Genomic DNA, 22,500 nt, shown 5'->3' with positions numbered 1-22,500 from the left:
GCCCCCCGAGCCTGTGTCCTCTGATTCCGCGGAGGACTCTGATATTACAGACCAGCCAGAGGCTCATTTCTCCAATTATGAAGACTCAGATGCTGAAGAATCCATTCCAGCTGCTTCTCCACCAGAAGAATTCTCCTTTGGGGAAACCTTACATGCCATGCGAGAACAATTCCAATGGCAGGAACAGGATTTCTCAGATTCCAGAAAAAGACTTGGGACTTTTCTGCACCTACCACAACACAGGCCTTTAGCTATACCTCCTGTCCTCTCTGTTGTGGACGATGCATTTAATGATGTCTGCACTGCACCAGATTCCTTACCTCCAGCCCCTGTCAAACCAGACAGATTTTACAGGGTTCCAGACACTCATTACCACTTATACAAGGCCCCACTTGCAGACCCCGAAACCATATCCCAGGGGCCTAAGGCAGCAACCTCGACCACAGCAAAAAACCCTATTCCTTCTCAAAGGGAAGCCAGGTCTTTAGACAGATGGGGCAAAAAGGTTTACACCTCTGCTACTCTCTCAGCTAGAGCTTTAAATTGTCAGTTTCACATGATACAATACCAAGAGTTTATGCTTGATCAGTTAACTAAAAAGCTATCCTCTGACTCTATAGATAAGAAATATATATTAGAAATGGTAAATAACATACAACAGGTTAGTAACCATTCCTTAAAATGTGGCTATGATGCACTGGAGGCTTCATTTAGATCAGCCATGACTGGCACAGTGATAAGAAGACATGCATGGCTGAAGGAACAGGTCTTACCGGATCATGTTAAAGCTAAGTTATTAGATGCACCTATGGATAAGGCCAGTTTGTTTGGTACACCTGCCCAGCAGGTAATGAAGAAAATGGAAGAAAAGGCAAAATCTGTACAAACAGTTAAAGATTTCTTGCAGGTTCAACCCCCAAGGTTTAGCAGGAACTGGCCTGCCAAAAATTGGTCCTTTCCTGACTCCACAAGATCCCAAAGGGGCAGGAATAGGCGTCCCAGAGGCAGAAATCAATCCAGAGGGGGTGCCTACAGAGGACGACAGTGGCAAGGTTATAGCAGAGGCACAGACACAGCCACTGCCACTACAACAGCACAGTGACTTGATTCTAACTCCGCCTACCAGGGAACAAATAGCAGCACCATTAGGCGGAAAATTAACCTTATTTTCAAAAAACTGGCACTATATCACAAAAGACAAGTGGATTCTGCAAACCATAGACCAAGGATACCGGTTCCACTTCCACACTTTACCAGTCAAAAGAGGAATGCCAAACCTGCCTCCAAATCAAAAAACAGAAGCTCTACAGCAGATAATGCAACTAACAAAGATGAGAGCTGTGGAAAAAGTGCCAATAACAGAACAAGGCAAAGGATTCTACTCCAGACTATTCCTAGTTCCAAGAAAGGAAAAAAGCTGGAGACCTATTCTCGACCTGTCCATCTTAAATACATTCATCATTGTCCCAAAATTCAAAATGCTGACCCTCCAGCAACTTCTTCCCATGCTGGGCAAGGAGTGCTGGCTGGTAACTCTAGATCTCAAGGAGGCATACCTGCACGTCCCCATACGACCAATTTGCAGAAGATACCTCAGATTTCTTGCAGGATCAGAGCACTATCAATTCTCAGCATTGCCCTTTGGCTTATCTACTGCGCCCAGAGTATTCACAAAATGCCTGGCATCAGTAATCGCTCACTGCAGACTACAGGGAATCCAAATTTATCCATACCTGGACGACTGTCTGCTACAGGGGGACAACAAAAACAAGCTGACAACAGATTTACAAAGGGTCATTTACTTGCTACAAGCACTGGGATACACAGTCAATTTACAAAAGTCAAGGCTGATACCATCCCAAACAAGGACATTCTTGGGCGCGGAATTGGACACAGTAAAACAAATGGCATTCCTAACTGCACAACAACAAAAAGTACTCCCTCTTTACTTCTTGGCACTAACAAAACAGAACAAGCTAACAGCAAGAAAAGTTCTACAGGCCTTGGGCTTCATGGCATCCTGCATAATCTTGGTTCCACATGCCAGACTACATATGAGAACTACAGTGGTACCTAAAGAATTTATGGTCCCAACACAGGCACAGCCTAGAAGCAGAAATTCCTCTAATCCCATGCCTAAAACAGGAGTTCCTATGGTGGGCTCAAGCATGCCAGTCAAATCCAGGCCTACCTTTCCACAACTATCAAGCAAGCCAAACCATCACAACAGACGCCTCGGACCTAGGATGGGGGGCTCACATGCTGGACAAATGCGTACAAGGATTGTGGACACAGGACCAGCTCCATTTGCACATCAACCTAAAAGAAATGCTGGCAGTAAAGCTGGCAATCCAAAAATTCAGACCATTCCTCAAAGCAGGACATTTGATGATAAGGACAGAACACCACAGTCATGTGGTACATCAACAAACAGGGAGGCACTCATTCATACCACCTATGCAGAATGACTTTGGACCTTTGGAACCTGGCGCTCGGCTACAACATCCAGTTACAGGCAATGTTCGTACCAGGAAAGGAGAATACTCTAGCAGACATGTTAAGCAGAACCACCTCGGATGCTCACGAATGGATGCTACACCCGGACATCTTCAAGGCCATCTCAAAGAAATGGGGAATGCCACAGATCTATTCGCTTCCCCTCTCGATCACCAGCTCAAAAAATTCTGCACAAGGACGTTCCACCCACTTGCATGGAAAGTGGACTCGCTCTCCTTCAGCTGGAAAGGTCTGACAGCATATGCATTCCCACCTCTTCCCTTGATACACAAGGTATTACTAAAAATCAAGGAGGAACGCCCAAGGATAACCCTGATAGCTCCAAACTGGCCAAGACAACACTGGTACCCATTGCTGAGGAGCATTTCTCGGGACAAAATATGGCCAATACCCCTGATGCCTTTGATGTTAACCCAGAACAACTACAGCATCATGCATCCAAACCTAAAAACTTTGCAACTGACTGCATGGAATATCACATAGCAGCAACTAATCCAGAGTTTCCCAAAGGGTTAAAGACATTTATCCTTGAAGCCCGCAGACCTTCAACAAGAAGGAACTATGCAGGAAAATGGAAAAGGTTTGTCATTTGGAGTGCTGAAAGAGGAAAAGATGTGTCCAATATAGACATTGCTAACATCCTGGAGTATTTGGCAGAGCTTCTACGTACAGGCCTGTCCTATTCCTCCAAGATACATGCATCAGCTATTTCAGCAGAATACAACTTTGATCCACCTGTCTTTTCACATCCTTTACTCTGGCAGTTCCTCAGAGGGATCAAGAATGTAAAACCTCCTAGGAAACCACCATTGCCAGCTTGGGATTTGAACTTTGTGCTGGAAAAGTTGACACTCGCACCTTTTGAACCATCAGCAACAGCAGACATGCAGCATCTATCGTGGAAAACTGCTTTCCTACTGGCAATAACCGCAGCAAGAAGGGTTTCTGAACTTCAGGCCCTAATGGCAGTACAACCCTTCCTAATCTTCCACCAAGATAGTGTCCATGAGGACTAATCCTACATTTATGCCTAAGGTGGTATCCAGAGTGTCTTTAAACCAGGCAATCCACCTACCTACCTTCTTCCCAAACCCACAAAACAGAGGGGAAAGAATGCTGCATACCTTGGATGTACATAGACAGCTACGCTACTACCTGGACAGAACAAAAAGTAACAGAAAAACTGACCAGCTGTTTGTAGCCTATGCAACAGGAAGGGAAGGAAAAGCGATTTCCAAACAGGCAATCTCCAAATGGATAGGAAATTGCATACGATTCTGTTACTCCTTTCATGGAAAACCAATTCCACAGAACATAAGGCCTCATTCGACAAGGGCAACAGCCACTACCACAGCCTTCTTACGAGGAGTGGCAACCAAGGACATTATTGAGGCGGCTACTTGGACCTCCGTGCATACATTTGCCAAGCATTATAATTTACCTCTGTATTCCAGATCCCGTGCAGGGTTTGCCACTGCTGTACTGCAAGGGATCCTATCCACACCATAATCTATTCTTCCTCCTCCCCTAGTTGGCTATGGTATTCTACCCAGTTGTTATGACTGCAGATGCATCCATGAAGGACATAGTACAGTTTTGTACCTACCATAAATGTAGATGTCCGAACTGGATAGCATCTGCAGTCAGGATTACCCTCCCTCCTTCCCCTCTGTGGTACTCCTAGGGTATTTACCCTCCTAATAGCTAGCTGGCGGGGGGGGAGTCTCTTATGGTGTATTTGTATATATGTACATACATGCTTATTTTTTGTGTTTGCCTTCTATCTTTTTGGAAACATTGGCATTTACCCAAAATTTAGCCTTCCAAGAGGGCAACTGGCATCTGGGGCAAGAAACACTGAGGAAAACGGCGTCGGTTGATGCCTTTATACCCGAAGACCAACAGTGATGACGTCGGGTGAAGTGCGACATCAGCCGAAGCCGGACCCGGACTTTGGAATCCGGCCGACCGAAGGGCTGCCTGACAGGACAACCCAGTTGTTATGACTGCAGATGCTATCCAGTTCGGACATCTACATTTATGGTAGGTACAAAACTGTACTTTTTTCCACCTTTCTTTGGTGGCCAACCTTGTTATATATTGTGGTATGTTTGGTTTCACCAAAATTGCTCTGAAATTAAAAGCTTTAAGACCAAAGCGTTCATTGTAGTTGTGATATAGGTTACTGGTTTCCGGTTTTGAGATGTTCCCTGTTTGGGGATATGCAGGACTGACTTTCAGAAGGACTAAGCAGTGCAGTTAATGTCCAGTGGTGGTGTGCAAGCTGCATTGTTTTCAATGATTCCATCTAGGAATCTGTCTTCACTCTTGTGTTTTTAAGCTGCTAATTTTAACATGGGTATGGTCACCAGAATCTGGACATAAAATGTAACCCTGTTCACTTTCTGTTGCAGTAAGTGCATTAGTAAGATTGTGTTGGCCAATAAGCTGTTGCAGTGCTAGAGAAGTTGTGGAAGGGCTATATAGTTTTTTTTTTTTTTTTTTTTTTTTTTTTTTTTTTTTTGAGCTATTCTCCCTGGGCCTGTTCTGAAGATGGGCACCTAATGTCAAATGCATTTTTAGCAGGTAACATTTTACATAATAGCACATATCATAACTCACATTGGCAATTACTCCATTGCCCACTAGACTGCAGACTAGTATCTTGATGCTCAGTAGTGGTGAATGCCATAGCTAGACAGTACATGCATGAGCCAGTCTGTCGGGATGTTGTGGGTTTGCTTGTAGTTTGTCTTGGTACTTGCCTGACTAGTGTCATGGGCCTTCTATATTAAAAGCACTTGTCCCAAAGACTTGTGGCTTTCTGTTCTCCCTCTAGACAAAATGCAGGATGCTCTCACTGCTTCAGTACCACATTTTTCTGTTTAATTCTGCTGTTTATACTGAACAGCAATGTCAAACTTCATTTTAAGCTGAAGGATATAGAAAATGGATTGTAAGCTTAAAGTATCTTAACTTGCAGTCAGCTCTGCTGAAATGTTATTCCCAGTATGTAATAAATTTGTCTGCACTGCCCTCTTGTTAAACTGCAGGTGTTTTTAGGAGTGGTTATTGTGTAATGCCCATTGATTATGGTAGGCTTCAATTTACTCTAGCTGTGGGCTATTTTCAGATTCCACTGCAGGAATCTTCTTTTAGTGGTGCTTTCAGATAGCACCATTTCTGGTATTGCAACTTTTTTACCTTGTTTCAAGAAAAAAACTTGGACAGACAATTAAATAGTCTAGAAATTTCACATTCTTGTCTATATTTTTCCGTAGCTGACATGGCATTCTTAGCTTTATAGCTAGCCACTGCAGTATGGCCATTTCATTTTTACAGCTGGATGTTTTTAGGCTACTTTCAGTTTCTACAGTGTGCATGGCCACATTGGCACACTTGGGTAATCTCTGTTCAGTTGGTCACAACTGTGGCAGCATCGGGCTACTCCATTTCTATACCCAACAGATGTTGCCACTCTGGCCAGTACCTTTGCATCCCTCTCCATATAATCTTTATGTTCTCGCTCAGTTCATGGTCACTTTTTTGTTGTCTTAGTCTTCAGCCAACTCAAAGCCGTTTTCTGCAGACTTTTTCCTGGCTTTCCATACAGTTTGGGGACCTATGTGCATATAGATTGGGACTAATGCACTCTTGTCTAAAAGATTTTTTTTTTTTTTTTTCTTTCTACTGGCAGACATGCAGTATCTGACAGCCATTCCTGAATTATGCTTTTGGTCTAGACCCATGCTGGTCAAACCCTTCTTTGCATCAGCTTCAGGATGCATCTGGTGTCAGTGAGACAAAAGCCATTCCTAAACTGAAAATTCTTTTTTTTTTTACCCTAGGTGAATTTTTGATTGCTGGCCTGAACAAAATTCTGGCATGTTTTGTGCCATTTAATTTCTATGAAAGTAAACACAATTCAGTGCTGTCCACTTTTCAAGCACCATCTGTACACTCCATGCACATCAGGTGCTTGCCTGTTTCAAAGCTGCTGGAACTAACCTTGATCTGCATTACTGGTAATTATTTGGGTTTTGTCAGCCTATGCAACTCTGGCCGATGTCTGTAAGCCTTGTTCCTGTTCCTTGCACAAGTCTGTCTGAACACTTTCTGAAGCCTTGCTGTAACTGCACTCCCAATGATTTTTTATCATGCTGAGACTAAAGGATAAAGCAACCCAAAATTACTGTTTAGTACTAGAAACTGTACATCTTTCGTATCAAGCATGGTCTTTCCTTTCTGACATATTGACTTGTTCGTGGTTAGTAGTTTACTCTTACAAGTTTGGGTGAGTCCTACCCAGCTTTAACTCTTTCCCACAATTCCTATGCAGAAAGACCCATATAGCTGTAAAAGTGCAGTTACTTCTACTAGCTGTCACAGCTAAGGTTTTGTGGCTGTTTTGCTGAAACTTTCAGTGTTACCCTCTCTGTTGCTTCATACAATCTATGTTAATCTTGGTATATCTTAACTGATCTGCAGTTTTGAGCTCTTGTATGTCTTGTTGCTTATGCTTCTGATTTTTGGATTTTTTTACAAAGTACCACTCTCCACTTGTGCATTTTGCCAAATCAGTGCAGCCTGACAGGAGTTGTAGTGCATGGTTTGTGGAAATGTCTGTTCTTGTCTTTCGCCATATTAACTAACATGTCGAGCCCTTCTGGGCTGCAGTACCAGTCAAGTCATAATTCCATCTAGTTTTGACTCTGCCCATGGCTGCCTCCTTCCCTGCTTAGATTTTGGTTCCAGGGTCAGATGCAGGAGACTGCTTGGCAATCCTTTCTTATGATCCTATCCTAGGGTTCCACCTGCACCCCTCATTGACAGGTGACAGGTGCTGATAGAAGTTTCTTTTGGGGATTAACTCTTGGCTAAGCTTGTAAGGGCGCCCATTAGCCTAGATGTAGGATCCTATGATTCTTAGACTTCAGTACCAGGGTCAGATGTCCCCTCTACAGTTGGGAGGGACTTTGACCATCTTTGGTGCCACTGCCATTGTGCTTTGTGGTCCTGAGCACAAAGCAAGTGTAGCTCAGAATGATGGAGTTCACTGACTTTTGTGGGTAGCAAGCCTAGTGGAGCTTATAGATGCTGCAACCATTGAGTTTTGCATCGGGCAGTCTTTGGCACTGACATGACTTCAAAAGTAAAAGTTCTTTAGCACTTGAGGGTTTTTAAATTGCAACTGATATTCTTGACCACTAAAAAAAAAATTGCTTCTTCCAGCTTGGTAGGATTCCTCACCGATTTCTACTATGTCATCTGAAGGGGGCCATTTCTTTTGCACTGCTCTGGAAGCCTGCGAACATAAAATTTTGTCTGCTATAATGTCCTGATCTGAAATATACTTCATTTGGTCTTCAACCATTGAAGATCTGTATCGGATCCAAGCTGGAAAATTCACTAGCATCTGCTCCAAGCTCCTTCCCTTACCCATAATACACCACTACCTTCCAACCCCCAGATCTCGTTTGCTGCGGCTTGCCTGAAGCTTCATGATCTCCTGAGCTCCGAGTTAGTGAGTGGGTTTTTTGCTTAAGCACTTTTTTTCTAAATATTTCGGTGTTGGGTGTTTAGTGTAGGTCCCTGTCCTCCTCCCCTCACTGGTGCATTGTGTATTAGAAAATTTCCTGTAGTTTTTATAGTGTTAGTGTATATTGCTTTCCCTTCTCCCTCCGTGTTCTGTGTGCCTTGCGTGTGTGGTGAATGGTTGTTGAGTGGGGAAACTGTCGTCCCTTCTGTGGTGGATGTGCTCTATGGAAATCTTGGAGGAGACTACCTTTTGTTCCAGCCCCTGTCCAAGCCACAGTGACCACAGATGCCTCCCAGCTTGGGGGGGGGGCACTGTTTGGCCAGGACAGTCCAAGACCTGTGGTCCCCTGTCTACCAGTTTGCATATCACCGTTCTAGAGATGAGGGCGGTCCTTTTGGTGTTACAGGCCCTTCATCCCTTTGCGATTCAATCAGACATGTCAGTGGTTTGATGGTCAACAAACTGGGAGGGACCAGATCTTACCCCTTTTGTTGCGTGGCCATGAGAGTGTGGGAATGGGTGATCTCCACCGGTTGCTTTTTAGGTTGTTTGACTATATTATGTTGCCTTAGGAGTGGTCTCTGAATCATTCAGTAGCAGAGCAGATCTTTCTAGAGTGGGGTCAGCCTTGCAGTGATCTCTTCGCGTCTCCTTCCAGTGTGAACAGCAGGGAGTGTGTTTTTGTTTTTTTTTGCTTTGAACCCCCTGCCAGGGGAGTCCCCCAGAGATGCTGCAGTCCATGCTTGGCTTCCCAGTCTTCTGTAACCCCCAGAACATCCATCTTATTCCAAGGTTTCTACAGAAAGCTAGTCGACTGGGGAGCAAAATGATCCTCATTGCCCCATTTTGGCCTCGCCAGGTATGGTTTCCATTCCTTTGGTCTCCTCTTCTGGCTCCGCCTTGGATCCCATTCAGGATCTGATTTCACACCCATCGAGGGTTCCTAATCTGAACCTGGACAGTTGAAGTTCATGGCTTGGCTGCTCCAGTTCCCATGATTGCTAGATGTTCATAGACAGTTACTTCTGTAAAATCTGATCAGTTGTGTCCTTATCTCCAATTGTCACTTGCTAGGGGTATTTCCTTGTGCATCCTTCAGGTCTATAAGGATAAAGGTGCGTCGTCTCCAGGTCAGGTGAAAGCTCATTCCACTAGATCACTGGCTACTTCTGTGGCCTTTTGGTTTAGAGTCATTTGTTCTGCAGCTACTTGGTCCTCATCTCCTACCTCACTACAAATTGGATTTCACTTCTAGAAGGAGAGCATCCTTTGGTTCCGCGGTGCTCCGGAATATCCTTCCATGAGGGCCGCCCAGGAGTTTAGCAGCTGGGGACTCTGTCCCACAGGTTGAAGACCAAATAAAGTAAACCACTTCAGATAAAGAAGTTGTGTACTCACCGTAATGTTCCATCAGAGTAGTTCTACTTCATTAGTCTTCAACCGTCCCTCCCTCCTTCCCCTCACCTTGTATGAACAGCCTGTTGGCTGCAGTTTTGGGTCATAAAGTGTTCTTCAGGTCAGGTTCTCAATATAAGGGGCAGCAAACTCTATCTTGGGGTTGGAAGGTAGTGGAGGTGTATTATGGGTAAGGGAAGGAGCTTTGAGCTCTGAGCAGATGCTAGTGAATTTGCCGGCTCGGATCTGGTCCCCACAGGTTTAAGACTTGAGTAGAACTATGATGGAACGTTATGGTGAGTACTTGTGTACATTCCCATAGCCAGCTACTGAATCTTGAATTCCTGACTTCTAGGGCAGTATGTAATCTACTTTTGTGCAGATTTAGTCTACTTTCTCCTAAACTAAGTTGATGCTGACTGAGCTTGGTAACTTTTATGCAGTTACTAGCTGTGCTTTCACAGGATGAAATGCAATTTTCTAAATATGGGGGGGAGGCTGGTCCCTGCCTTCCATTTCCTACAGGGAGTTGTTACTTTACATGCAGCTAATTGGAGGGGTCAAGAGTCTGCTGAAGTGTTTTCAGGCCTATAGCCTGGAATACTTCAGTTTATCCAAATCTCCTGCAATTGTATAGATTTCTAAAATGATTCTTTACCACTTTGGGAGGGCAGGTCCTAGTGGTGCCTACCTTTCTATCTTCTGACATAAATTTTAGCAAGACTTGTCCTGGACAGAGCAGGTTTGATTATTCGTAGGATTCTGTTTTTGTGTTTAAGGTGGTGTAATTACTTCATTTGTCCGTGTCGTCTTCATGCCAGAAACTTGGCTTCATGCTGGACTTATGAGCTGTCAAGAGTAGGACAACTAATCTGTTTCATGATGGGCCTGAAGCTAATAGTGTGTCCATTCCTCGCATTCCGATACCTACATCTGTTCCTGTTGTCCAGCTGTTTCAAAAAAAAAATGCACTTCATCTCTCTTGCTGTATCCTCTCTCTTGCTGTATTTGTATAGTGTGTGTGTGTGTGTGTGTGTGTGTGTGTGTGTGTGTGTGCGTTTATATTTATGTTTATAATGTTTTGTGTGTCTGTTACTTTTTGTATATCCATTTATGCCCAGTTAGCATTGTTTGCTTCTGTGGCTCAGTTAGATCTTGCTTTTTATGCCTGAAAATCTGAGATCTGGGGTCTCTCCATCCTTTTGTTTAGTCTTGTTAGGTCTTATCAGGCTGTTTGATATTACTTTTATCTCCCTGCTGGCTTGGCAGATTACTCTTCTGCCTGATCCGACATACGGATCCTTGAGCCACTGCCGTTATCCATTCTGGCAAACTTGGTGCTCCAGCCTCTGCTTCAAGCCATGTAGTCTTGCCTTCCCATAATGCTGTGTTCCCCTGACTCACTCAGACCTTGTTAGCTGCCTTTCCAAGTAGCAACAAGATCTGGCTAGACAAGTGCTCCCACCACAAAAATCATATTCTGGCAGGTTTTGTCCAGAAGAAATTATAATAATAAAAAAAAATACTCCTTGTTTTTTTAGTCAGTTTAATTATCTGTGCCTTATTTGCATTGTTGCCATTCTTCTTTTCTACCTTAGTGCTGTAGAGTTTTACAGTTTGATATTCAGTGATTTTATATTTGGGGAGTTTAATATTTTAGAATAGTAGTTGGTGTACTGTTAAGTGCCTTGTTTTAGCAAGGCATAGCTACGTTGAATTATAGCTTTGGTAACTGTCATCTAGAAATGCTCTCTCCACCTGAATCCTGTGACTCTGAATCTTGTTGAATCAAATTTCTGATCTGAAGAGTCGAGTAGGCACCTCCGATTGCATAGGAGAGGTCTGATTTCATGCACTGGTGCTGGCTTTGCAGATTCCTCCCTTGTTGACCCACTCCTTTGGGTGAGTTGGGACCAACAACTGTAATGACTTTTTGGATCTGCTGAAGGCAAGCATTATAGCTCTTTTTTTCATAGTCTCACAAATGGCTGGTCTCTCTGCTGTTCCACCTTTTACTAAGAGTGGGTGGGGTACCCCTGCTTCTCTTCCTGAGAAGGACTAATGTGCCTGTATTCCTACATTGCACTCTTGGCACCTTCAGAGACTGTATCTGGGGAATGATGAGACCCCTCTCTCAACAGTGCAGTATGGTGACCTGTCCGAAGGGGATGGGTTAGACCAGTACCTTAAGACAAACCATGAGTGAAGAAATGGCTCTTTGCATTTGGTCACTCTTGTCCCTAGCCATGATTTGGTCCACTCCTCCATTGCCTGTTTGGCTTGCTTTTTTCCTTTTTATTATCTAAGCTCTTTGGACCAGTTTTTTTTTTATCTTCAGACAACCTTCTTTCCCAAGGACTTCAGACAGGATGCTGTTCAACTCTGTCTTTGTGAGTCGCTTTTTTGCCTGCTTTGTGAGAAAATTAGAAATGCACAACATGGTATACAGAGGTAAACCTCTCCAAAACAAAAGGTGTACAGTAAAATGTACATTGTACAAAGCTTGAGATTTGACCCGTCACTGATACAGTACTCTTAAGAGGAGTCTCCTTTTTTGTCTATTGGATTTAATGAAGAGTATGTCTTTCTCTTGTAAACAGAATATTCTTCCTGCAAACCTTGACAGCTGGATCTTGCCTGTATGCCCAGTAAGATTACTGTAACAATGCCTTGTATGTAACTTATGGTAGGTGCTCTCTAGTAGGTGGCCTTTCTGGTAGGCTTTTATTGTGGGTGCTGTCTAGTAGGTGGCCCTTCTGGTAGGGTGCATGCCAGCATAGGTATGTCTTTTCCATGCCAAAGAGCTTCAGTCCATATTTCGAGTTTTTTATAGAGCAGTTAAATGTTTTGGACCTATTCCCAAGGGTCCTGCAAGTATTAATATTATGTCAGTAGAGTATTGGTTTATTTTTGAGGCACCAGTGATGGGAAGAAGGGACCGCTCTGGCTACTTGTGACAAGTGTGTACATAATTGATCAGCATGTCATTTTGGCTTGTTTGAAATGGTATGTTGGGATGGATTAGGGTGCTGTCATGCAGCAGAACTTACTGTGGGCATGTAGATGGTAGCAGAGATTTAATGCAAAATATGCACTTTGAAAGGCGTTCAAACAAATGTTTAAGAAGGGTCTGGTTAGGAGGACTGCAGTGAGGTTGTAGGACCTTTCTGGGAGATGTGGCTGGAATGGTAGCAGTAAAACTTAGTGGTCTTTGTAGACGATAGGTGACTTTCTGTAGTTGCCTTTGTAAAGGAAAACCTCAGTTTCCACTTGCTCTTTTTGGGAAAGAACATGTCAATCTTTTCAGTAAATTGACACTTGCTTTGCTTTGTTTCAGTACATAGCTTTGTTTTACTTTTCAGTCATAACTCATGTTTGGGAAATATGAGCAATATGAAACCAAGATCAAGTGCAAGTTTGTTTGTGTTTGTTTTTTTTTTTTTTTTTTTTTTCAGGACTTGTTTCTAACTGGATATGTAGATAAAACTGCTTTTCCCTTTACTGAGCCAACGGAGGACTAATTTTAGTAAATGTGATCTGAAATTATAGCTACAGTTTTGACACAGTATGCACACAAAATACTACACTAGTAGGATCTGATTCTCAATTTTGGCATAAAAGGCATCTTTATTTCAGTAGTGAAACTTGTCTGGTGTAGTAGTTCGGCTGTTCACTGTTTTCTCTACACTAGACTGAAACTGTTGATGAACCAGTTGAAGAGGAAGAAACTAAAGAGAAAGATGAAGATACCGATGAAGAAGCAGCTGTTGAAGAAGAAGATGAAGAAAAGAAGGCAAAAACTAAAAAGGTATGTGATTAATCTAATTGCACAGTTTAAATGCGCTTGTTCTGAGGTTGCTTGCTGTGAAACCATACAAGTGTAAAAATAACACTAGCTGAAGGGTCAAGACTGTCTTTGTTCTTTACCTTCTGTTCCCTACTCCCCATGGATAACATTATCCAGACTGCTTTTCACATGTTTGCACCTTTCCTTTCAACACACCCCAACCAACAACTGTTGAAATTGGTTATGCTGGAGGTCTGGGGGCTAACCCCCCCCCCCCAAAAAAAATGCATGGGAATTGCAGATGATGTGAGGCTAATGCTAACTTTTTTGATCCAATGATGGCCTGTAAGAAAATTGTGACTAACGAAAGTAATTGTCTTGATGTTCAACTTTGCTTTTTTTTTCCTGCATCCCTTCAGCACATTTCAAAAACTTAAATGCTAAAACCTTCAACGCTGGCTCCAATAAAGGCTGTCCCTCCAACTTCACAATTGCCACACATGAACAACTCCAAAACGAATAGTTGGTCAGTAGAGTATCCATATTAAAGGGTAGTCGGCCCAACAGATTAATAAATGTATATATATTTTATTATTAAATTGTACTAACTGGATTACTCTACTGACCAACTATTGTTAGTTTGTGGTGAATTGTGAAGTTCTAGGGGAGAGACCACCTTTATTGGGGCCAGCGTTGAAAGTTTTTAGCGTTTTGGTCTACTTTCTGCATTTTGTGCTTGGTTAACGCTTCAAAAACTTGGCAAGTGTGTGCTATTAACTGTAAAATAGTTCAGCTGTGGGGTGGTGGCAGCCATTCTGTTACAGAAACTGAGAGGTACCTTTTTATTGTGGTTTCCTCCCTTTTTAATCTGGTGATGCCATGAGCAAGAAAGTTGTTCAGCATTGATTTTCTTTCATACTTTGGCCATACCCTGACTGGGTGAGAGTGCACTAAAATGCCTAGTGGCCTCCAGAAATCATGGGGTTATAGGTGCTCTGGATTTTATTGCGTTCTCCAACTTTTTGAGCTAATGTTTGAACAAAAAGAGAATTTCTTGCAAAGAACTACATTGTCTGACCAAGTCGTAGTTTATAGTAAAACACTTCAGTCTACATCATATGAAAATTGTGCCTGCTTCCTCACTTCCCCTGAAGAACAGCCACTTGAGATGAAGGCACTGCAGTCATGTATTTAAAGTGGCTGCTGTTGAAAGTATGTACAACATGCCTACTTGCTCCTACACCCAAGGCAGTGTTTTTTTTTTTTGTAACATAATTACATTGGTGGTGGTGTACCTTTGGAACAACTTGAATCTACCAATGAATCAAGGTATTGAGTTTCACAATTTGCTTCTCTCTCCAATAAGAGACTTTAAAAGATGTAGAAAGTTAAAATTCACAATTTCCTGCTGTCAGCAAGAAATCTATCTATCCATAACCCCCTTTCCCATTTTATTATTCAGTCAGGTTGTCTCATCAAGAGTGACCATTGGCTGGAGCCAGTGTTCACAAGTGGAAACTGCATCAAATTCGCATTTGATGGCAACTCTGATTTTAAATGCTGCTAAACCACACATTTCTATTAATTCGGTTTACAAGTTTCCAGGTATAATTTTTATGCACCTGTTGTGTATCTTGAATGTGTTGTAAGATTGTCAGATGCAACAGCATGCTACCTTACTCCTGCCTCCAAAATTGATCGTCCTTATGTTTCTGCTGGTAGGTTGTGAAGTAGGTGCAAGACGTTTTTCCACTTGCTGTCGTTAAAAGAAGAAATAACACAGCCCCTAGACAAGCTGTATTGACTACTTGTGCACATATGAGATAGGGGGGGGGGTTTAAACAAATGACCACATAAAAGCTACAGTAACATTTTTATGTGCACCTGTAAGTATAGGCAGTTTTAGACTAGGTGATGCAATATTGAATAGATGTGGTTTAAAAAAATATATATATATTGACACTGGCCCTGAATGCAAAGAAAGATGCTGTTAAGTATTACAGCACCCAGTGCAGTCCCCTGATCTGGTGCCAACCCCACCCCAAATCTAAGTTGAACTGAGGAGCAGAAAAAGTCCGGTCTCTTGGCAACTGTTCACATTGGGAGTGCTAAAGTACTGTAAATTTCCAGGCCTGGGACTGGACTTTCTGGGTGGGGGGGTTCTCTTAGACCTGAAGCAAAGCTGCTACTCTGTATTCCGCACATGGGCGTGCTAAAGGACTTAATTTTGGCATTTAAATGACAGTGCACTGAAGACTAATCAACATCTGCCAAGCTACACAATTGCCTGAAAGTCAGTTCCATCTCAGCTTGTACTGATTGTCTGTGTCTTAACGTTATTGTATATTCACGTACAGGGTACACCAGTTAGTTCTGTTAACTACTTTGGGATGATGGAGAACATCAAAACTCAATCCATGCAGAGGTCAGACAGGTAATGCATTGCATAACTGTAATTGGGCTCAGTTTCTCGCGCATCTACCAGATCACCAAAGATGCTGCATGCTGTGTGTAGTGCTGTTCCAGTTATGTCAACATGAGTTTTCAGTCTTTATCACACACTAGTCTTGCAAAGCCAGCTAAGTGACTGTTTCAGCAAATGACAGTTGCTTTCATCTATAGTCTTATCCCACACCTCACACCAGTTAGAACAATTTATGTTAGAACCATTTATGTATGCACTTAAGATGTCAGGCAAAAAAATTGACAGCAGTGTCGTAATTTCAGTTTTGTTCCACAGTGTTCAGATTGCTTCTTGGCAATTCCAGTAAACTGCAATGCCAGAATAGTAAGCAAAATGTGGCTGGTCACTTTCCTCCACAGAGAGCCCCTGGAACTATCTGATTTGATGCCCATTCTTACATTTTATACGTTACTATACACGACTTTAAAAAAAAAAAAAAAAAAAAAAAAATTACAGTCTGATGCAAGTCTTTCCTTATTGATGGGACTTCTGTTCCATCTCAGAACCAACACAGCCGGTACCAAGCTTGCGCCAGCCAAAAACTCTCTAAGACCTACCCACAATGCCCCTGTCTCTTGGTCTTGTTGCTGTGTTTTGTTTTTTTTTTGTTTTTTTGTTTTTTTTCTAGTTTAGTGCTAGCCAGTTTTTCTCGTCTCTACTCTCCTTTCCTGACTAAACCCTAACCAGTACCTTGGTAGTTCTTTCGTACCATCGTTGGTACTTCTCCCTCTTTCCTACCTTAGTAGGCCCTTCTCTCACATTTTTTTTTTTTTTTTTTTTTTTTTTTGTATTTCTTAGCTAGGAAAACAGTACAAATAATGGTAGTTATCTGTACTAGAAAAAAAGTTTCCGCTATCCCTTTATCATCTTGTTTCGTAGTTTGTGTCTGTTAGTACTAGTATTATAATGTCTGAGGCCAAGCTTTGGTTCAAGCAGTGTGTGTAGGACCACTGTACCTGCATCGGCACCATCCCTGGCCATGATGCCGATGTCTTACATGGCTCCACTGACACCTTCGGTTCCAAAGATCGAACACCTTTCCAGAACCAGGTATTCTCCCTTTTAATGACCCTCATGGTGTATCCTCCTCCTAGGTCTCTGACTTTGGTACCAATGGCCATCCCAGTGCACTCTGTGTCTGTCTCTGTGTCTGTCTCTGTGTCTGTCTCTGTGTCTGTCTCTGTGTCTGTCTCTGTGTCTGTCTCTGTGTCTGTCTCTGTGTCTGTCTCTGTGTCTGTCTCTGTGTCTGTCTCTGTGTCTGTCTCTGTGTCTGTCTCTGTGTCTGTCTCTGTGTCTGTCTCTGTGTCTGTCTCTGTGTCTGTCTCTGTGTCTGTCTCTGTGTCTGTCTCTGTGTCTGTCTAGTATGAACCTATGAGACAATCTGCCCTAGGGCATTTATAAGCCCAGCCAGAATGTATTTGGCTTTCGCCACCCATTTTAAATTTATTTTGCTATGCCCTTTTTCGAGGTTAGTATACTGTGCCTCTGTCTAACAGTGACACAGAAGTGATACCTGGGGTAAACCTACGATCTCCCATCCACTCATCAAGATTCCTCTTGAAGAGAGTCAGTGAGGGACTCTGCCTAACCTGGACCGGGATTACTGGGATTTTATTCCAGAGTGAAGGGAGCCTCTGGGTTATGAATCTGTCCCGCCAGCACGTCCTATTTATTTCAGTGCTGAGGTTAAAGTCTCTCGAGCCCGTAGCTCGATGGGATTTGGATTTTTTGAGGTGCAGCATGTCCATTAATTCCGGGTTGGACATGACTTTATACGTCAGGCACAGATCGCCTCTGAACAGGCGGTATGCCACTGAGTAGATCTGGAGTTTCTTTAACCGGGCAGCATATGGCATCTGTTTGAGCCCTTTGATCCTCTTGGTGAGGTACTTTTGAGGTCTTTCCAGTTGCTGCAGGTGTCTGGTAAGGTACATCCCAAAAGGGGCATTGTATTCAATTATGGGCCTGATGAGGGATGAGTAAAGAGGCACGATGACCTCCCCTGATCTAGATGTGAATCCCTTCATGATTAGGTGGGCTATATAAAATGTTTTTCTAACCACTTTGACCACGTGGTTGTCAAATGAGAGATTGCTATCAACTTGGGTCCCCAGGTCCCTAATTACTTCTGTACTTTATGTACCACCTATGTGGTAATTTGTGGGCACTTTGTTTTTGCCAAAGGGGATGACTATACACTTTTTGGCATTTAGCTTGGCCATGGCTCTGGCACCGGCACCAGTTGTCTGTTTCTATGAGACCCTTTTGGAGGATGCTTGTGTCTGCTGGAGAGTCGATTATGGCACCCAGTTTGCAGTCATCTGCGAACTTGGTCAGCCACAGTCCTTCCGTGTTGGCCTGTACCTCCGAGAAATATATACCGAACAAGAGAGGTCCCAGGACTGAGCCTTGTGGGACACCACTTGTAACTGGTTTGGAGTTTGACATGGCTCCAGCAATTCTAACCATGTGGGTTCTGTCCTTGAGCCAGTTTGCAATCCATCTAGTGACATAGGGGTTTATATTTAAGCTGGTGAGCTTATCTATAATGCCCGAGTGGGGTATTGTATGGCTTTTGCGAGGTCCAGGTAGGCTGTGTGGACCACCTTCCCCTCGTCAGTGGCCTTGGTGACTGTTTTAAAGAAATCAACCAGGTTTGAGGCAGGATCTGCTCTTAACAAAGCCGAACTGGGTAGGATCCAATGTCTGTAGGTCCCCAATATCTTTATTTATGAGGTCCATGATGATCCTTTCCATAGCTTTGCAGACCAAGCTAGTCAGGCTTATGGGGCGATAGTGGAGCCGTGTGTGTGTGTGTGTGTGTGTGTGTGTGTGTGTGTGTGTGTGTGTGTGTGTGTGTGTGTCTCTGTCGGTGGCAATTTATTCTTGGTTCAATGGCTCTTTCGGAACTGGTGCACTCAGAGCAGTGATTGGGCTGTCTGCACCATGGCACCTAGTTCAGTGCAGATTTTATTTCTGTGGTGCAGTCTAAGGCCACGGCTTTCAGCAGCTACCAGTCCTCAGACCACCTCTGGGTGTGTGTGTCCCTGGTTCCAAGGTCATCCTTCTCTGTTCCGGGCTCCCAGACCTCCTCTGGGTGGGCCTGCTTTCCAGGTGATAAGAGGGTTCTTGCTTCAACAGGCTTGCAGTTGACACCATTGGCTTGGGCACCAGAACCCCCTCTAGCATGCAGCTGTCCCAACCCCTACTCTGGGATCTCTAGCATGGGAGCTGCAAGACCTTCCCTTGAAGGGAACCCCTTTTCTGGAGTCCTCAGAAGATCCCACTGGGAAGCCACGCCAGAAGAAACTTTGCAAGAGGAAGCATCTTGATTCCCCAATCGACAAAGACGCCTGATTGCAATGAGGGAGGCGAGTCCCCATGGTCTCCCCCGGAAGCAGTCTCCTTTGGAGACCACCTTGAGATCCTCAAGTGGAAGGGAGACTGGAATCCTTCCAACCATTCTTCAGAGGAATCTGTACTTTTGCAGGCTTTCTGTGCTCGACCACCTACTTCCTGGGTGACCCCCACCTGCAGATGAGCTCAGACTTATTGTGCAGTGTGTCTGGAGGGCCCCAGACAATCTAGAACCCGTTTCCCGGAGGCTAGATAAAATTTTGTCCACCCCCTGAAGACCAACCCAACTGGTCCAAAACTTGTAGTTGATTCCATGGTCGTGGTGGCGGCCACCAAGAGTGACAGAAGATGGTTCCACGGTTCATCCCCTGAAATAATGTCTCTGACTATGGACAGACTGGGGAAGCGGACCTATTCTTTGACCTTTCTCATTCGGTCGTTGAATTACCTGGCACACTTCCTAAAGAGACCTAATCTCAGAAATGTCTGCCTCTTTGGCGGGGGTACTGCCTGAGGTGTGTGGTGCTGTTTCCTCTCAGCTACTCTGGAATCCATCTCTAACTCTATGTGCTTTATTTCTCATATTACCGAGGGGGCAGCTTGAGCAGCCGCATCGGGCATCATCATGAGACTGCAAGCTTGGATGCGTTTGTGTGATTCCCTTTTAAATCTTTGTCAACGCGCCTGTTTGATCTTCCCTTTTTGGCCCCAAAGTGAGACACGATCGTATAGTGAGAAGGACGAAAAGCCCCCCCCCCCCCCCCACACACACACACACACACACGCACACACATCCTACTCCAGGAATCGGAGGGGAGGAAAATTGTGGTTCAAGAGGTCCCAAGGATCTTTTCATGACACTCATGATGAGCAATTCCTGCAGGGCAGAGAAGGCAACTTCTCCAGAAGACTCTCCTTTTTGGGCAGCAGGGGTCTGCGCAACCAGGGAGCTAGAGATTCCTTCTCTGTCCGGCCCTTCCAGCGCTCCTGAACAGCGGCCTGATTGCTTTTCCTCTGGAAGCAGTTGGCGGTCTACTTTCTCTGCACTTGCAGGCCTGGCGAGATGCAGATTATAACCAGAGGTTATCGTATCCCATTCAATCTTACTCCCAGACCCGTAAAACGGATCCCTGGTGTTCCACCCAGTCCGAGGGAGGCTACAGCCTTAGCAGCTTTTCTATTTCTAAGAAAGTCCTCCAACCAGTCCCACCAGGCCAAAGAGGATCCGGGTTTTACACTAGGTTCTTTTTAGTGCTAAAAAAAAGCAGGGGACTGGAGACCAATCCTAGATCTCTGTTTTACTAAACAGTTTCATCAAACCTCAACTTCTGGATGGTGACTGTACAGTCCATTCTACCCTTTCTGGGAAAGGACAACTGGATGTGCTCTGTAGACCTCCAGGATGCATATTACCACAAAGATGGACAAACACCCTTGGAGATTTCTCCGCATCTGGCTGGGCACCAATAATCCAGTTGATGGTACTGCCCTTTGGTGTCTTGACAGCTCCCAGACTGTTCACCAAATGTGTGGCAGTCGTAGTAGCTCATGTCCGACTAAAAGGATTCCGGGTTTTTCCAGGTGTTTCCATATCTAGACAATTGGCTCCTTGCTGCCACAATCGGGGAATCTTCTCATTCTCAGTCTCGCAAGGCCTTGCTCTGCGCATAGGTATCAGTCAACATGGACAAGTCGCACGTCTCCAACAAGAGCACTGGAATTCATTGGAGAGGTCTTCAACCCAACGTCTTGTCAAGCTTCCCTTCCTCCTCGTCTCTTTTCAAAAATAAAAAACCAGGTTCAACTCTCCTCTTGCAGACATTTGTACCAGCACACCTTATACTACAACTATTGGGCTTTGTGGCAGCAGCTATTACCTTGGTACCACTGGTGAGGTTGTGCATGAGACTATATTACAGTGGCTCCTTTCATCACAATGGTCCATCTTAACCCACCCACTTGACCACATGGTATGCCTTACAAACCTTTGCAATAAAGAAATGCTATGGTGGATGAAGCCAGAAACAAATCTGTCAACCGTTCTACCTTCCCCAGCCCAGGGCCATGGTGAGCATGGACGCTTCCCTGTTAAGGTTGGGGGGGGGGGGGGGGGGGGGCATTTCCAGGGAAAGACTGTCCAAGGCACCTGGTCCCCCATGGAGGCCAGTTTGCACATAAATGTCCTGGATTTGAGGGCAGTTCTTAGCATTGCAAGCATTCGCACATCCCTTCCTTCCTTGCAAGCATTCACACATCCCTTCCTTCCTTCCGGGACCATTGCAGTTCAATCGGACAACATGTCTGTTTGGTATATCAACAAACCAACAAACCAGGTGTGTTGGGAAGCCATCAGATTTTGGCATTGGGCGATGGCTTCCAACTGCTTTCTCATAGTAATGCACATTCCTGGGAGTTCCAATCTTATTAGACAATCCTGCGCAGGAACACTTTTGATACCTGCACGAGTGGTTCATAAATCCATTAATAGCAGATCCGATCTTCCACAGCTGGGGCAGGCCTTGCTGCGACCTGTTGGCTTCCCCCTAAACAAATGCAGAAACTATTTTTGCCCGGATTTCCTCCCTCCCCCTCCCCAAGGGATGCTCTGACACAATTGGCCCCCGGGTCTTATTGTACGCCTTCCCCAATTTCCCCTCATACCGAAATTTCTACAGAAAGCTCAAAGGTTGAGAAGCAAAGTGATCCTCCTTGCCCCTTATTGGCTCAGTCAGTTCTGGTTCCATTCCTATGCCCTCAACAGCCCGTGGAACCTGGATCAGTTCCAAGACCTGCTGTCTCATCCTTGTGGACTGATTCACCCCAATCTCCACAGCCTCAAGCTCACTTCCGATGATTACCAGGCTACCTGATATTTCATCCCCTGTTCGTGAGCTCCTTCTGGCTTCCCACAAACCTTCCACCAGAAAAATTTATTCCAGTAAGTGGACTAGGTTCTCTAGATGGGCCAAAGAACATAACATGGACCCCTTTTCCATGCCTATTCGGAAGATCCTACAATACCTAAATACCCTGTTGCACGCAGGAGCTTCGACAATTTACAGTGCATTTAGCGGCTATTGCAAACTTTCACAATGGAACTGACTATCTGTTATGTCACACTGACTGTGCAACTCCTTCATGAAAGGAGTATTGCATGTTAAAATGGGACTTGTCTTTGGTGCTTCAGTCGTTAACAAGTCATCCCTTCGAGGCTTCTAATTCCTGTGATATAAAATTTTTGTATTGGAAAACTTTTCTCGCTGATAAGGGCATCTAGAAGAGAGTTGCAGGCCTGGAGTGTCAAGAGCCCATACTTGATTTTTCATAGGGAAAGTTTCTCTATGTACTGACTCCTTTTTGCTCAAGGCCATTTCTGTTTTCCATTAACCAAATCTATTTACCTTTGTTTTTTTCCCACCATTCAAATAGAGGGGGAATACC

At 44.2% G+C, this 22,500-nt stretch overlaps 1 protein-coding gene across 1 annotated transcript in view; it reads left to right on the top strand.

The window, feature by feature from the left end:
• Positions 1-22,500, top strand: part of HSP90B1 (heat shock protein 90 beta family member 1) — a 146,299-nt gene that overhangs the window by 36,655 nt on the left and 87,144 nt on the right. Inside the window, exon 7 of the mRNA XM_044087846.1 lies at positions 13,143-13,259. Coding sequence (XP_043943781.1) covers positions 13,143-13,259 — 117 coding nt within the window. The remainder of the gene's footprint in view (positions 1-13,142; positions 13,260-22,500) is intronic.

This window comes from Protopterus annectens, chromosome 11.part0 (genome assembly GCF_019279795.1).
Source record: "Protopterus annectens isolate FY-2018-M chromosome 11.part0, PAN1.0, whole genome shotgun sequence".
Classification (NCBI taxonomy): domain Eukaryota; kingdom Metazoa; phylum Chordata; order Ceratodontiformes; family Protopteridae; genus Protopterus; species Protopterus annectens.
The sequence above is the reverse complement of the archived record's forward strand: the minus strand, read 5'-3'. Positions and strand labels throughout refer to the sequence as shown.